The sequence below is a fragment of the Centroberyx gerrardi genome, chromosome 1 (assembly GCF_048128805.1).
Source record: "Centroberyx gerrardi isolate f3 chromosome 1, fCenGer3.hap1.cur.20231027, whole genome shotgun sequence".
NCBI classification, from domain to species: domain Eukaryota; kingdom Metazoa; phylum Chordata; class Actinopteri; order Beryciformes; family Berycidae; genus Centroberyx; species Centroberyx gerrardi.
The window spans coordinates 2,780,276-2,794,589 of record NC_135997.1 but is presented as its reverse complement, the minus strand read 5'-3'; the positions used below and the strand labels follow the sequence as shown (position 1 = coordinate 2,794,589).

At 43.4% G+C, this 14,314-nt stretch overlaps 1 protein-coding gene across 2 annotated transcripts in view; it reads left to right on the top strand.

Annotated features, from left to right (window-relative positions):
- The window catches only part of samd4a (sterile alpha motif domain containing 4A), a 62,630-nt gene extending 50,473 nt beyond the window's left edge, over window positions 1–12,157 (top strand). For both annotated transcript variants that reach the window (XM_071921137.2, XM_071921136.2), the window contains 3 exons: window positions 2,440–2,566; window positions 5,597–5,680; window positions 9,447–12,157. In XM_071921137.2, the coding sequence (XP_071777238.1) occupies window positions 2,440–2,566; window positions 5,597–5,680; window positions 9,447–9,475 (240 nt within the window). In that variant the 3' untranslated portion in view covers window positions 9,476–12,157. The remainder of the gene's footprint in view (window positions 1–2,439; window positions 2,567–5,596; window positions 5,681–9,446) is intronic.
- The last annotated feature ends 2,157 nt before the right edge of the window (window positions 12,158–14,314 follow it).

Sequence of the window (14,314 nt, the reverse complement as noted above, 5' to 3'; positions counted from 1 at the left end):
TTTGGAGCCGGCCTCTAGTGGACTTTAGAGGAATTGCTGCTGCTACACTTCAGGATTGGCTTCAAAATTCACCCGTGGTTTTGGTTGCTTGGATTAAACCAGAAGGGACACGAGGGAGTCAATACAGAAGAGTCAATTTGCCGGTCGTTTCTGAAACTGTTTTAAGATGCAGCTCTACACAGAACGGTCATCCTGAGGAGATTTTCAATGGATTCAAGAGTCTGAAACATTTTTACATGATGTAGTGTGCTATCACGTAGTCTGCCTGGTCTGTTGAGGTCAGAGAGAGCAGATAGGAATGAATGGCTCAGATTATGTCCTAAAAGACTTGTGGATTACAGATCTTTAGTGTAGAAATCCTCTTGTATTAAGTTCACGGTGTTATCATTTGTGTATTTAGCGATTGGAACACTGAACACAGCAGTGTTCGTGACCAGACGGAGGAACATTTTGAAGCGTATAGTAATACATTCCAGGATGTTTACAGTAACCTGGGCAGCAGAATTCCTTCTTCAGCACGTATTCTCCTGAAATAGGCTTTTTTTATTTTTTTTTTTAATCCCACGGTGAAAAAATGCGGGGCGAGGAAGAGGAGTAGCGGTGGTGTTTGGTGGATGGAAATCGTAGGCAGGTCACCCCACATACCAGAGGCCCTGCGTCAGCGCCGAGCGCCCAAACAGGAGGAGCTGTGGAGCCGCTTCAGGCCCAACCTGGCCCGCTTTGGTCTAGCCCGGCCCAGTTTATTGGGAACCGCTCTCTCCCTCTCTCTCTCTCTCTTTCCCCCTCTCTCTCTCTCATCCCTTACAATGAGAGGAAATACCTAAGTTCCTCCTCCTCACCCTAGACCTCCCTGTGTGGGACTGTAGTATGGATGTGTAGAGAGAGAGAAAGACAGAGAGAGGGAGGGTGGGAGGGAAATGTGTGAGTCATAGTTTGGGAGAGGTAGCTGTGGTGTTGGAGGAGGAGGAGGGGCAATGGAGAGAGAGAGAGAGAGAGAGGATGTATATGAGTGAGAGAGAGAGAGAGAGAGAGCTAGTCAGAGGCAGTGAGAACAGTGCACAGGCATTTCCTGTTTTTCCCTGGCCCTCAGCACTGGAGGGCCGTGAGAGGGAGAGAGAGAGAGAGAGGGAGGGAGAGGAGGGGCGAGGGGTGGGGTTGGGGGGGGTGGTGGTGGGGGGGGGTGAACGTATAATAGGCAGGTTACAGTGAGGAATTCATGTGGTGAATGTCTGAGACTGTCATTAGGTGTAGGCTAGACAGCCAGACGGGGGGGTGGAGAGAGAGAGGAAGTTGAAATATTGAAGAGAATTTGGCTTTGACCTATCACTTGCTTCCAGCTAATGTACATTTCGTATACCTTTTTGATCTATGAAAGTTTTAGCAATGAGCGATTGATCTTTGAAAAGCAATAATGTACACTACCAGTCAAAGGTTTGGACCCATCTGACTGAATGTTCTATGTTTTTCGTTCTCTTAAAGCCATTTTGATCTAAAGGCTTATGCTTAAATGCTTGAAATCATCACACATCATTTTGTGTGATGTCTGATGTGGAAAACTGAAAAAATAAAGAAAAATGTGGTGTGTCCAAACTTTAGACTGGTAGTGAAGTTAATGAACAATACATAAAATACGAGCAAGGCCTGCTTGAAATTCCCACCAATTTTTATCAGACTAAAATGTCTTTGCCACACATATGTGTGTTACATTAGTTTATCGTAATATTTATGGCTGTTTAAGCACAGTTAACTAATTGAATGAATGAATTATCTAATTAACTTATTGGCACTGGAGAGGAGAGGGAGGAGACTTTATTACCTCGGCCAAAGAGGTTGTTTTCACCCTGTTAGTTAGTTAGTTAGTTAGTTAGTTAGTTAGTTTGTCTGTCTGTGACCTACGAATGGATTTCCATGAACTTTGGTAGACAGATAGGCATTGGGCCAAGGAACAATTGATTAGATTTCGGTGGTGATCTGGTCTGGGATTTGTGCCTTTAGACTATTATCATTTTTTATCCGTAAGTATGAAACTAACGGAGATAGAGACTTGATTCCAATTCCTGAAAAGGTGGCTGTTTGCAGTAGGGTTAGACCAATATATCGGTTTTCATCAGGTACACCTGTGGTGTGTGTTAGGTACACCTGTATTAGGTACACTTCGTTTAACACAAATAGCCTGATGTGGTTTAGTTCTTTGTTCCACAAATATTAGAATGGGCAAGATGTATGATCTAAGAGATTTTGAGCGGTCTGACTGTTGGTTCAGCATTTCAGAAACAGATTTATTTTTTTGAACCGGCAGCGGTCAAATCCTCGTCTCTTCCTTCCATCATCCCTGGGTTAGGGTTAGTAAATCTGACATGTCTTGTGTTTTGGGGGGGGGTTTGTCTGTTGCGTGGTTCCTGCTGTAAGCTTGCTGTCGTCCTGTGTGTCGCTCCTCAGGGCCTGTGGTTCGCCAACCCCGGGGGCAGCAACAGCATGCCCAGCCGGACCCACAGCTCCGTACAGCGGACCCGCTCCCTGCCGGTCCACACCACGCCTCACAACATGGTCATGTTCCAGCAAGCCGGTAAGAGACACACACACAAACACACACACACAAATAACACTAGTGTCATGTTACTGTAACTTACAGCTACAGTAATATTGTTTTTCAACAATAACCTAACCCTAACCCTTTGCATTGTAAATTGTTAAAAATGCATTGCCAACAATAGGGAAAATCAACTCGTTTTTCCTCAATTCCTGAAAATGTGGCTATTTGCAGTAGGGTTAGACCAATATATCAGTCTGACGATATATGGGGTCTTTTATTAAATTTGTACATTTTTGTAAATTGTAAACAATTTAAAAATGTCTTTACAAAGTGCAAATAATATAATTTGGATGGAGAGCTTGTGAAATTGTGATGGTCAAGCCATCTCATTTGTGATTACTACAGCAGAATAAAATGGAGCTAATATCACCATTCATTTTTCTGTCCCATGAAACGTATTGTCACATTTATGTATTGTGATATATTGAATTTCGACATGTCCCACTTATTGAGGTGCACACAAAACCTATTTTAACGCAACATGGGATGTTTCTTGTTGCCGCTAGCCGCTCGGCCGCTGCTGACTGGACTTTGTCCCGCAGGCACACTGGACAGTAACGGGACAAGCAGGGACTTCCTCCCCTCTGTCACACACACACACACACACACCAAAACCTCTTTTGAGAATGGAGAGGAAAAGGGGATGAAAAAGGAGAAGGAGGGAGGAGGGCAGTTAGAGGGGGGGAAATTGGGGAATGTATGTGAGAGAGGAAGAGAGGGGGGGGGGGTTCAGGGGAATCTCACAATGAGGCTCTTTGTGCAGAGTGGATGGGGCACTGTGGCACACTTTCCTCTCTCCCTCTCTCTCCCTCTCTCTATCTCTCTCTCCTTTCCCTTCCCTCCCTCCCTCCCTTTCTTTTGACAACTCTGCAGAGTCATGCACACAGAGCATTCACCCTGCAGGCTGGCTAGAGTTGGACCTTAGCCAAAGTATGTGATTGGAAAGGCTGGAGCCCCCCCCCCCCCCCTCACACACACACACAAACACACACACACACACAAACACACACACACCCCTCCCTCCCTCTGTATCTCTCTCTCTTTCTGCCAATGGACAGATGAAGGGACTTATTAAGCTAGACACAGCAGAGAAAATGAGGGGATGAGGGGATGAGGGGACAAGTGTGTTTTTCTTTTGTGTGTGTGTGTGTGTGTGTGTGTGTGTGTACGCACACATTTCCTCAGTGTGTGTTTGTCTCGCTGTAAGTGTGGTGTGGTTGGGGTTGGTGGGGGGGGGGCAGGATTTGGAGCCTATAAATAGCCCAGTGTGGACTGCTGGGCCTAACTCAGCTCTTCTCTCTGGCCACAAGGGATTTTCACCGCCTGGCCCGGCCGGCCTGTTGACGACTCAGCTAAGGACTGAAATGCTGGAAGGGGTTGCTGTACTGAAGCCCAGATAGCCCCACCCCCCACCCCCCTCCTCCCAAAAAAAAAAGAAAAAAAAAGCTGCCTCCATCCTATCGATAGCTGAGGCCAAGGCAGCCAACAGCAACTGGGACCTGATAGGAGAAAAGGGGGGCAAAGAATAAAATAGAATAGAACACTTAAATGTCCTCACTGAGGCAATTTGTTTTGCAGCTTAAAAACAGTTACAGCAGACAGCAGTTATTTCAACATTCAGCACACACTCATATCACATGGTAAGAGTGAAATCACCTATTAAAACGAAACACATAGTGTGCAGTAATAATACAGTTTCAGAGTTGCAGTGCTTTGTCGTCTACACACACATATCAAGATAAAAAGATTGCAGAAATAGTTCAAAACAGAGAGAGAGGTGTGTTTATGTGTCTGGCAGGGTGAATACATGTTTAACTAGAGCTGTGCAATAATTCAATATGATGGTTTATCACCTTTCAGTAGAATCATATTGTGATGGAATAATGAGTTATGATAACAATTGAAATCTGAATCAAATTACAGAATATTATTTGACAGTTCAGGTCAATTTGATTATTTAACGTGTAATTTTGCATATGTGAGCAGATATTGTTATATATCGATATTGAAAGAATTGCGTATGATTATTGTGATATTAATATTGTCCATATCGCTCAGCGAGTGGGTGAAAAGTTTTGCCACCCCCACAATACACACACACACACACACACACACACACACACACACACACACCACCCCAAGCAACAAAAGACACCATGACTCTATTGCTGCAGTGCATTCATTGTATTGATGCAACATGTCTCCAGTGCTGGAGTTAATTGGCAGCATGGTATAATCTGATTACAGAGGCTACACTCTGGTTGAGTGGACGCCATTGTCCGCTCAGGGATTTGTAGCTGATCTGAATTCACTTCTTTTGTCCCCTGCCAACTCCTCTGATGCCGAGGGGAAAAAAATGTTCAAGTATTATCCTGATTCGATTCAATTAGGAACAAAGGCCCTGAATGACGAGGGGGTGTACTGTGCAAGGTCATTAAAATCCTGTGTCGTTTTTCACAGTTCGATACAGCAGGAGGAACTACTGTACTTTGAGATTGTAGGCAATTTCTGTCATGTAGAAGATCGACTGCAGACGCAAAAACTTACTTAGTTGGGATGCTAGAGGCAAATCTGACTCCCATACAAGAAACATCTTCACACTTAAATCTAGGGATGGGACGATCTGCTTTTCTCATTCTGTTTATTTCTGAGACGCAAATCTTTCTAGCGAGGCATTGGCCCGCTAGAATGTAAACAACAATTTAAAAATGTCATTACAAAGTGCAAATAATAGTAATACTAATAAAAGAGATCTTGTGAAATTGCAATATATTGAATTTCAATATATATATATGGTTCCATCCCTAGTTTAATCTGTTCAGGTTTCATTCGTTGGCCTTCATCAGGGCATAAATATTTTTTTGTTTATGTCATCGAATGTCACCATGTTGCATAGAAACTGTTTTCATTCTGGTTGTCTCTACAATGTTCTCTGCAGATTGTGTTGAAGTTGTAGCGCTTTAATCACATGTGGATGTTATTGTTGTTGTTGTTGTTGTTTAGATCTTCAGTTACCAGTGACGGAGCCAGACATCAACAATCGCCTTGAGTCTCTGTGTCTGAGCATGACAGAACACGCCTTGGGAGGTAATACACACACTTCAGCTTCTTTAATTCAACCTGCTTATTTAACTAGAATACACATGATTCAAATGTTCCAGAGGTTAAACATGGTTCAAGGACATGTAAGGCTGAAAAAAGCTTTGTCTCGGCTGCACAGCCTGGCTACCTTCCCCTCAGTGTCTCTCTCTCTCTCTCTCTCTCACTCACACACACACACACACACACACACACACACACACACCACACAGTCTCTCTCACCCCCACAGCTCACTGGCTGCAGTCAGTCAGCCACAGTGTCTCCTCGCCAGGACCCAAGTCATAAAAGCTTCCGTAAAGGCTAGCACTTGGATCTGACCAGAGCAGGAAGTCTGCTTTGTGATTAAAGCCAAGAACACAGTCCAGAGTGTCCAACAGTCAAGTCAGTCAAGTTCAGGCTAGGTCACACTAGACGATTTTAACTCTGATTCTAAGACCGACTGGACCAATCCCGATCCTCGGTCAGATTATCCTGTAGTGTAAACGGCTTCAGGACTGGAGACTTCAGAGCCTCACTCAGAGCCTCAGTCTGGAGTTTTTTCCAGTGTGTTTGATTTGGTCGGTCCAGTCTGGCTAAGCGGTCTAAGACTCACTGAGACTGAAATCTGAGAGCGATCCTGGCAACGGCCAGTGGGAGTTCAGCTCAACGGGGAAGAAAAAGAGAATGAACCGGAAGAGAAGTGGATTTAACAATAACAGCTCCCACTCATGTAGACATTTTACATCAGTAGAAATTCCCAACTCCACTTGCTCCTGAATCTTGATACGCTGCTATACAACTATATTTGGAGGAATAAACCACATGTAAAATGTTATAAAATTGCAACATGCCAGCATCAATCGACATAAGTATGACAATTCTCATACAGAATTCTTCATCAATGTTATCCTTGTAATAATGTCACTTCAAAATATATTTGTAATGTAAATGTAAACTGTAATTTATGTGCCACAAGAAAAAGATAGAGCACATAATTTGTAATTGCATTTACAGTGAACTGTTCTGGACAAATGAGAAAAGGTTTTTGAATGACAGAATCGGGTAGCGAGTGATTCCTCGTCTTCATGTGTGTGACTTCCTGTCCTCGCCCCGTCGCCTAGTGTGCACACCTTACTCAAAACCTTTCATTTAGTCTGAACTGCCGTCGTCTGGTATTCTGACCTAGGCTTTAGTGGAGTCAGTCGGTCAGTGACCTGGTTGTGCAGGTTTGCTGTAGCCAGAGTTTGACTCCGCCACAGGAGGGAGGGGGAGGAAACGGCGTCAGCATTCCCGTGTGAAGTGGAGTTTAGCCTGGGATAAAGTCGGTGCCCCCCCTACTCTACCAAGCTCCCAGGCTCAGACAGTAGGCCTCAGTGCTCAACACAGAGCGGGGGACAAGTGCTGCTTGTGTGTGTGTGTGTGTGTGTGTGTGTGTGTGTGTGTGTGTGTGTGTGTGTGTGTGTGTGTGTGTTGCGGTTAGCAGTAGGGAAGGCAGAGAGCAGAGGTGGGCACAGGAGGAGGGAGTGTGTTAAACTAAAGAAAGCCAACCCGGTCTTAACTACAGTCCTGGCTCTTTCTAGTCTCCCGCACCCAAACATCCACCCAACTAGCCAGCCAAGACCAGATGTGGCAACTGGGCAATCATATGTTGATCCACTCACTGGAAGAATGAAGGTGCGTTCACACCAAGCATGTTTGGAGCAGTTCTGTCAAACTCAGGTGGCACCAAATAACGGCACAGAGTCGGCTGAAAATACGAGTCTCAGTCGCCAAAGCAAACTGCAGTGCAGTTCGTTAGGGGTGAGAGCGTAACTGAATAATTCAATCTGAACCAAAACTCCCCCAAAACCTAAGGTTTTATGGGTATAGGCAGACGAATATTGACATCTGATAGCCAGCAAGTTCCTCATGCTTGGAAAGCCTAACATAACAAACCACAGTCTGGACTAATGCTCATATTCAGCTATTTTTTCATGAACATCAGAGAAAGTAAATTATAGTAAAGAGCACAGACAAGTCCATCATGCTTAGTTTAAGTTATAGGGACTGGAATCAGATTTGTTTCGACTCCCGTCACCAAAATCTGTAACCTAGCAGGAAGACAGTTTACCAAAACTTTGTTCAATAAATGAGCTACTCATGAATCCATGTGACTTTTTTAAATTTTTTTACAAGCCCTGGTTTGATTGGAATTGGGCAGTGTGAACCTAAGCGAACCGAAGTACAGTACAACAAAATAAACTTTTCAACTTGACCAAAGAAAACAAACTGTAGGTGTGATCGCACCCTGAGTGTATGAGACTGAAATTCGGGTGAAGGGTGTGAAGTGACGGGTCACCATCACAGAATCAACCACTATTCACCTAAACACTGTCTGCCGGAGGAAGGTAAACAAGCCACAAAAAGTTTGTGCCGCGACCGCACCAAAACGACACCAAACTGCAGACAAGCCACTTCTTTTGGAGAATGAACGCAGCTTTAAAACCCCCAAACCTCAGTTCATGTCAGACCGAGAACAAACATAAATACACTGAGCTTCTCTGAATGTTTATCTCGGTACCAGATTGGTTCAAACCAAGTGTTACCAATCACTGAAACAGAAACAGTTGAAAGGGATTTGGAAAACAGTTTGAGCCTAGTGTGTTTACACTTGACACAGTGCCACAGAATTATTGTGTCTAATATATCATGTACTCTGCTTCCTCAACATTCCCACATATAGTCTGAACTTTTTCAACAGCAGCTCACACTAACATTAAACTGCCCTTTCACTATCATGATGGAGGCTTTATTTTTGCCAAATCAGAACCTCCGCGGCACATAGCTTGATAACATTTTCCTCTGCAGCCACACCAGAGGCAACAGCTGTCAGACTGTTGTTTTTCTCCGAAAGGCTCTATCAGTATTTTGACAGATGTGTTGTTTCCCCGTCGTGGCGGTGCGGCCCCGGGCCCCTCACTGTTCACCAAGCCATAAAAGCTTCAGTCCGTAATCACAAACAATACATGGCACAGTAAGATCACTACTAAACTTCAAATCAAATACAGTTTTATTTATATAGCGCTTTTCAGACAACAATGTGACTCAAAGTGCTTTACAAACACGGTTAAGAACAGTTCAGGGCCATGAAAAAGAAAGACAGATAGATATAGAACTATGGTTCAAAAGATACTCTAAAGCAGCAGTTAAAAGGTGTGTTTTACGTTTTCTCTTAAAACTGGTGGAGAATTGGTGTTTCAGAAATCAGCTGTGAGTCTGTTCCAAAGGCGAAGGGCATAAAAGCTTTAACGCTGCCTCTCCAGCCGTTTTGTTTCTGGCTGTAGGGAGAGTTAAAAGACGAGCACCAGATGATCCGAGGCATCTATTTGGCTCGTAACAAGCATATCGGATAAGTAAGTTGGTGCCAGACCGTTAAGAGATTTAAAAACCAATAAAAGTTAATCAGAAGCCAGTGTAGAGATTTTAGAATTGGTGTGATATGGTCTGTCTTCTCCAGATAAAAACCCATGCCACTGCATTTTTAATAAGTTGAAGGCGACTAATAGTTCTTTTATGAAGTCCACAGAAAAGTGAACGCTTGCCTTCTTTTGGCACAAATCCGTATGTGGTAGTGTAGAAGCTGGCAGACTAGTTGCTGCCTCTTCACTGTTCACTGTGACAAACAGACTTCAGTCTGAGTTTGATCTCCATCAGGAAGTCTGGCCACACTGTTTGGGTGGCTGCTGATTCAGGATTTCAGAGATGAATTCTAATGTGTTTTCTTTTCCTCTTTAGATGGTGCTGACCGCACATCAACGATATGAGATGAGGATCTGAGGGAGAGCAGCAGGACTATGAGCAGGTGCATGAGGCTCTCTCACGATAAGTCACCTCGAGGTCACCAGCCCTCCCGTCCCCTCGCCCCGTAGCCAATGGTAGAGCTCAACCAAGGGACTGGGCGGGGTCCAAGTAACACAAGAGAGCCAATCGGCAAACGGCTAACACAAGCTATCACATTGGCACCTTCCATCGGGTTGGAAAAACACACTTCCTGCTATCCCAGCATGCTCACAGTCATCTGGGTCTGGGTGAGGAGAGAGAAAAGCATTGAAAATGGCCTGGACAGTGTGTGCAGAGCGCCCCAGCAGGCCGGAGGAAGTACTGCAGTCCGGTCCGCCTCAGCAGAACGGAGAAGCCTGACTGTGGATCGGGGTCCAGTGAGACTGAGGTGTCCCAGGAAGCCCTTCCCTCTCCGCCCCTCTGGTCCCAGCACACCGACCGCAGCTCCCGGCTCTGTCACAGCAGGTGGCATTTTTCAAAACCGTAACAGTACCTCAGACCCCAAAACAAGACAAGCAAAGCTAAAGGACGCAGGAGGAAGTTTGGGATTTCTGTGACTGTTTTGACTGAGGACTGAGTGTCTAGTGCGGATGCTCTTGGAGCTCGGGAAAGCCTCTTGCTCAGTATTGGGTGGCAAAAATCATTTATTTGTATTGTATGTATTTATTGTTTACATAATGATGCTACTTTCAAAGGGTACAGAAACATGTATGAATTTCAGGTATGAATGTTGTGATATTTCTGTAAAGCCTTGGCGTTTTACCATAGTTGCTTTACGTCCCATGAGTAGCCATCATGCTAGTTTACAACCAATGTGCTTATTCTTTATTTTACTTGCCAACAGCCAAGCTATGTTGGCTTGAAACTTTACCAAGAGATAGAGAGAAAGAACAGGGAAGAGGAACAGCAAATGTTGTAAAGAGGGACAAGGGAGAGAGAGAGAGAGTGACGTGGAGAAAGGAGAAAGACACAGAAAGTAGAAGGAAAAGGAAAAGAATCAAGCTGGGAGTTTGAGAAGTGATGCTGGAAAGGGAAGCGGATGTTTAAAAAAAGAATGAAATCAGAGGCAGGACCTTTGATTGGCTGAAGATGATAGAGGAAGATGATGTCATGTCCAATCATGTTGTGAGTCTATTCATGTGAGTGAGCGCAGGAGGAAGTGAGTTTGGCACCGGTCAATTACATATTGTTTATATATAGCATGTATGTACTCTTTGAATTCATAGCCTTTGTAGGCACTATACATGGAAAATGTAGGCTTTTATACATTTAAATGGGAGATCAGTACATCTGTATCGTCAGGGGGATCTGTCTGCATGTTCAGATAATGGGTATAGTTATTTTTCAAAAGCAGGGTGATATGCTTAAGCTGCATGTTACAACTAAAAATCTTTCTTGGAGGAAAGGAAGAACATAAATTGTGTGGAAGTACGGAGCGAGGAGGGGAGATAAACCAGGAGGTTGATTTGGCTGTCAATCAAACCATGTTGCTGAGAGCATTGCAACATGGGAGATATCAGGCACGGTCAGTCCATGAAGGGTTGTGTTCCCAGAGATCGTCTCATTAGCGCTTACCTCCACCTGCTGGCCAAACGCAGTCTAGGCTGAACAGACGCTGAGGTCCATGGACACACAGGCGATGTGCAGACGCTGCCAGGCGGGGAGCGAGCAGGGAAAGATAACTGCTGGTCAACATTTTGGGTAAAATCAATGCTAGGGAAAAAAAGTACTGGTTAAATACTTGCTGCAAGAATTGCCTGTGTAACATGGCCCTCTGAACAGTCTGTTCTGTCAGTGTAGGCCTACATTGAATTGGTTTTTTTTTGTACTTCTGAATTTCATGTTTATTCTGTGTCTTAATATTTATCCTCAGTTTATTGTGTCTGGCTAACAGACTGTATAAGGAAAGGTTTATGTTGAAATAAGCTGGTTAGTAAACTCTCCTCTGTGTCTCTTTCGAGCCTCACATCACTGAGCGTGTCCGAGCCGCTCGCTCCGACAGCCGGGAGAGGTTTCACAGTTTCCACATAATGCACGTTTCAGATCGATTTGGAACGGTTTGAAATGCCATCGCGGGGGGTTATTGATTGTTATTGTTTAGTTTCTTTATTAGTTTCTTGTAATTCTCAAGTATTTCCTTTTGTATTCTGCACTTGGTGCTGTGATACACTAAAATCTTTGAATGGGCATCCAAACAAGTGAGGCTCAAACAACATTTTGTGCAATAGAGTTGAATCAAACTGAGCAGGGAGCAGATGGACTGTAGAGGGAGGTGTTGGTCAAAGCAGGCTCGTGACCGTTGAACCTGCAGTTTGAGTACACAGACGGAGGTAGTGTGGTCGAAAGATAAAAAGCTCCTGACGCCACTTGTTGAACTAACATGGATTCCTGTTTGTCTAGTGGTAGATGTTGGGGTTTGACACACAGGACACAAGGGTTTGACCCCCGTGATCACAATGGCTAAATACGCAAACGGGGGGGAATACGCTCTCTTCCATCTTGCTCTGTTTAAAACGGGGAGTTTGGTTGAATGCGGCTTGAGATCCACTGACAGGTTTAGACTGCCATCACAGGATCCATGCCTCTCTTCACTACAGCAACACACGCACACACACACAGGCTGCAGTACAAACACACACACACACACACACAGGCAGCGTCTGTGTGTCGCTAATGTTTTACAGCCTTGTCACTTAACACACTCGGACGTTTGGCGCTGTGTTTAGAGTTGTGTTTGCTGCTCTTGTAGCCAGTGTGAGTCTATACACGAGTTCGAGTCTCTGATGTGGGCGGGTGTGTGGGAAAGGAGATTCCACCAAAGCACGGATTTGGCATGGATCCGTTTTTAATGGTGAATGGGAAGTTGATGTTACAGCTTTGATACAGCGCATCGTTTTGTTTTGTTTTGTTTTTTTACTTGGATGCTCCTCAGTGGGAGGAAGCGTTGGGATCTCATCGTATTCAGAGTCTTTCAGTGTCACTGCCATATGAATCAATACTAAAAGTAGATGCAGACAATTATTTATTCTTTTTTTTTTCCATAACTGTTGCAGAGGTGATTCTTGTACTCATTTAGGTGTATTATTATTTAAAGTACCATATGTATTAACATGTTATGGCTGGTGACCATACGTACATCTCAAATATTAACATAGTTATTTTTGACTTTTTATTTTTCTTCTTTTTTTGATCTATAATCTCGTTTGTATCTATTAGTGTCATGTTGAGGTTTTTCTTGTGAAGCATTGGTATCGGTGGCCTCCTGAACGTAGCCGCACCCCGAGAACAGGAGCCAGTCTGTCACATAAAACCCAGTCTGGGTGCGTTTGATCGCAGAGTTCCTGTAGGACAAGCCGCCAGCAAACTGTGTGTGTGAGCGTGTGTGTGTGTGTGTGTGTGTGTGTACGGGTTGGCAGGCCAGAAAGGAGACTGGTCAAGTGCATTCTGGGACTTGCAGTACTTGTAATCAACCTACTGACTGGCAGTTGTCCCCAGACACTGACCTAGGATCAGTCCTCGCTATTAGATCAGATTAGGATTTGGTATTTGGAATCTGAACCCAGATCAGCGCCCTGGGCCAAATGTTAACTAATTGTATGTTCCTGAGTGGGAGGGGCTTATGGGTTTGCAGCAGGGTTGGGTAGGTTACTTAAAAAACATTTTCCATCACAGTTACTAATTAAATCATCAAAACTGTAATCAGGAACATAATCCAAGGGCTTACCCAAACTCAGTAAAGTATTCTGATTACTTTCACTTACTTTCAGATCACTTTGCCATATTTGAGGTATAAAGGCACAGTTAAGAAAGAGTGAAAATTACAAAGATCAGGAAATTAATTTCAGGTTTGCATACAAACACAAATTGTGCCACATTTTATAGACATAGAACAGCTGACACTATTTAAATGATCTTCTAACTTTCTTGCTTTCAGTTTAAAAGTATTCCTAGAAGTAATCCTCTCATTTGTCACATACAGTGTTTTTTTTTAGGTAACATAACAGAATACAGTTAATTTTTTTTTTTGTATTTATATTTACATAACACAGATACAGGTTTCCTGTTGCTACCCAACCCTGGTTTCCAACAACATTTCCAGGCCAAAGGTAGAGGAGCGTCAGTGTGACATTTTTGTTTTACCTGAACACAGAAAAAGCCTGTGGTGGGAAGGAAGAGGGTGACAGTCTGGATCACCACCCATCTCTTCAAACCAAATGCTTTATTTTTATTTTTCTAAATGCATATCAACTCTGTGGGCGTCCTGGGAGTGCTTTTAACGCCGTACACACTGCAGTATTAACAGTTAGATACCGCCTTGATATTCCAAAAACAATATTTAATGTACTTTAAATCAAGACATATATGCTGTTGTGTTTTTTTTTTTATCATTCTTTTATTTTTGTCATAGATTCTGCAGTCAGTTATTGTCAATATGGGATGCCAAGACTTTTTTTGTAAATTCGACAGCATCCATTCTGTAACAAAGTTTTACCGCTTGACTGTGCTCCTTATTTCGTTTAGTTTTATTTTGTTATCAAAGAGCCGATGTCCTGTATTGACTGCAGGCTTACGTATATATTTGACAAAAGAATATTGTATGTTTAATAATAAAAAAACACACAAAAAGGACAAAAAATGGAAGAAAATGCAGAAAAAAGAAAAGGAGAAAATTGAAAAAGTGTAATTTATATTTTAGAACTGCATGCACAAGGCTGGGAAAGTCATATAGAATAACAAATGGCAGTGCCTTTTTTGTACTCGAGACATTTACCCCAAATGTAAATGGTTTTATATGGACTTTAAAAACTGTAATATTACAAGAT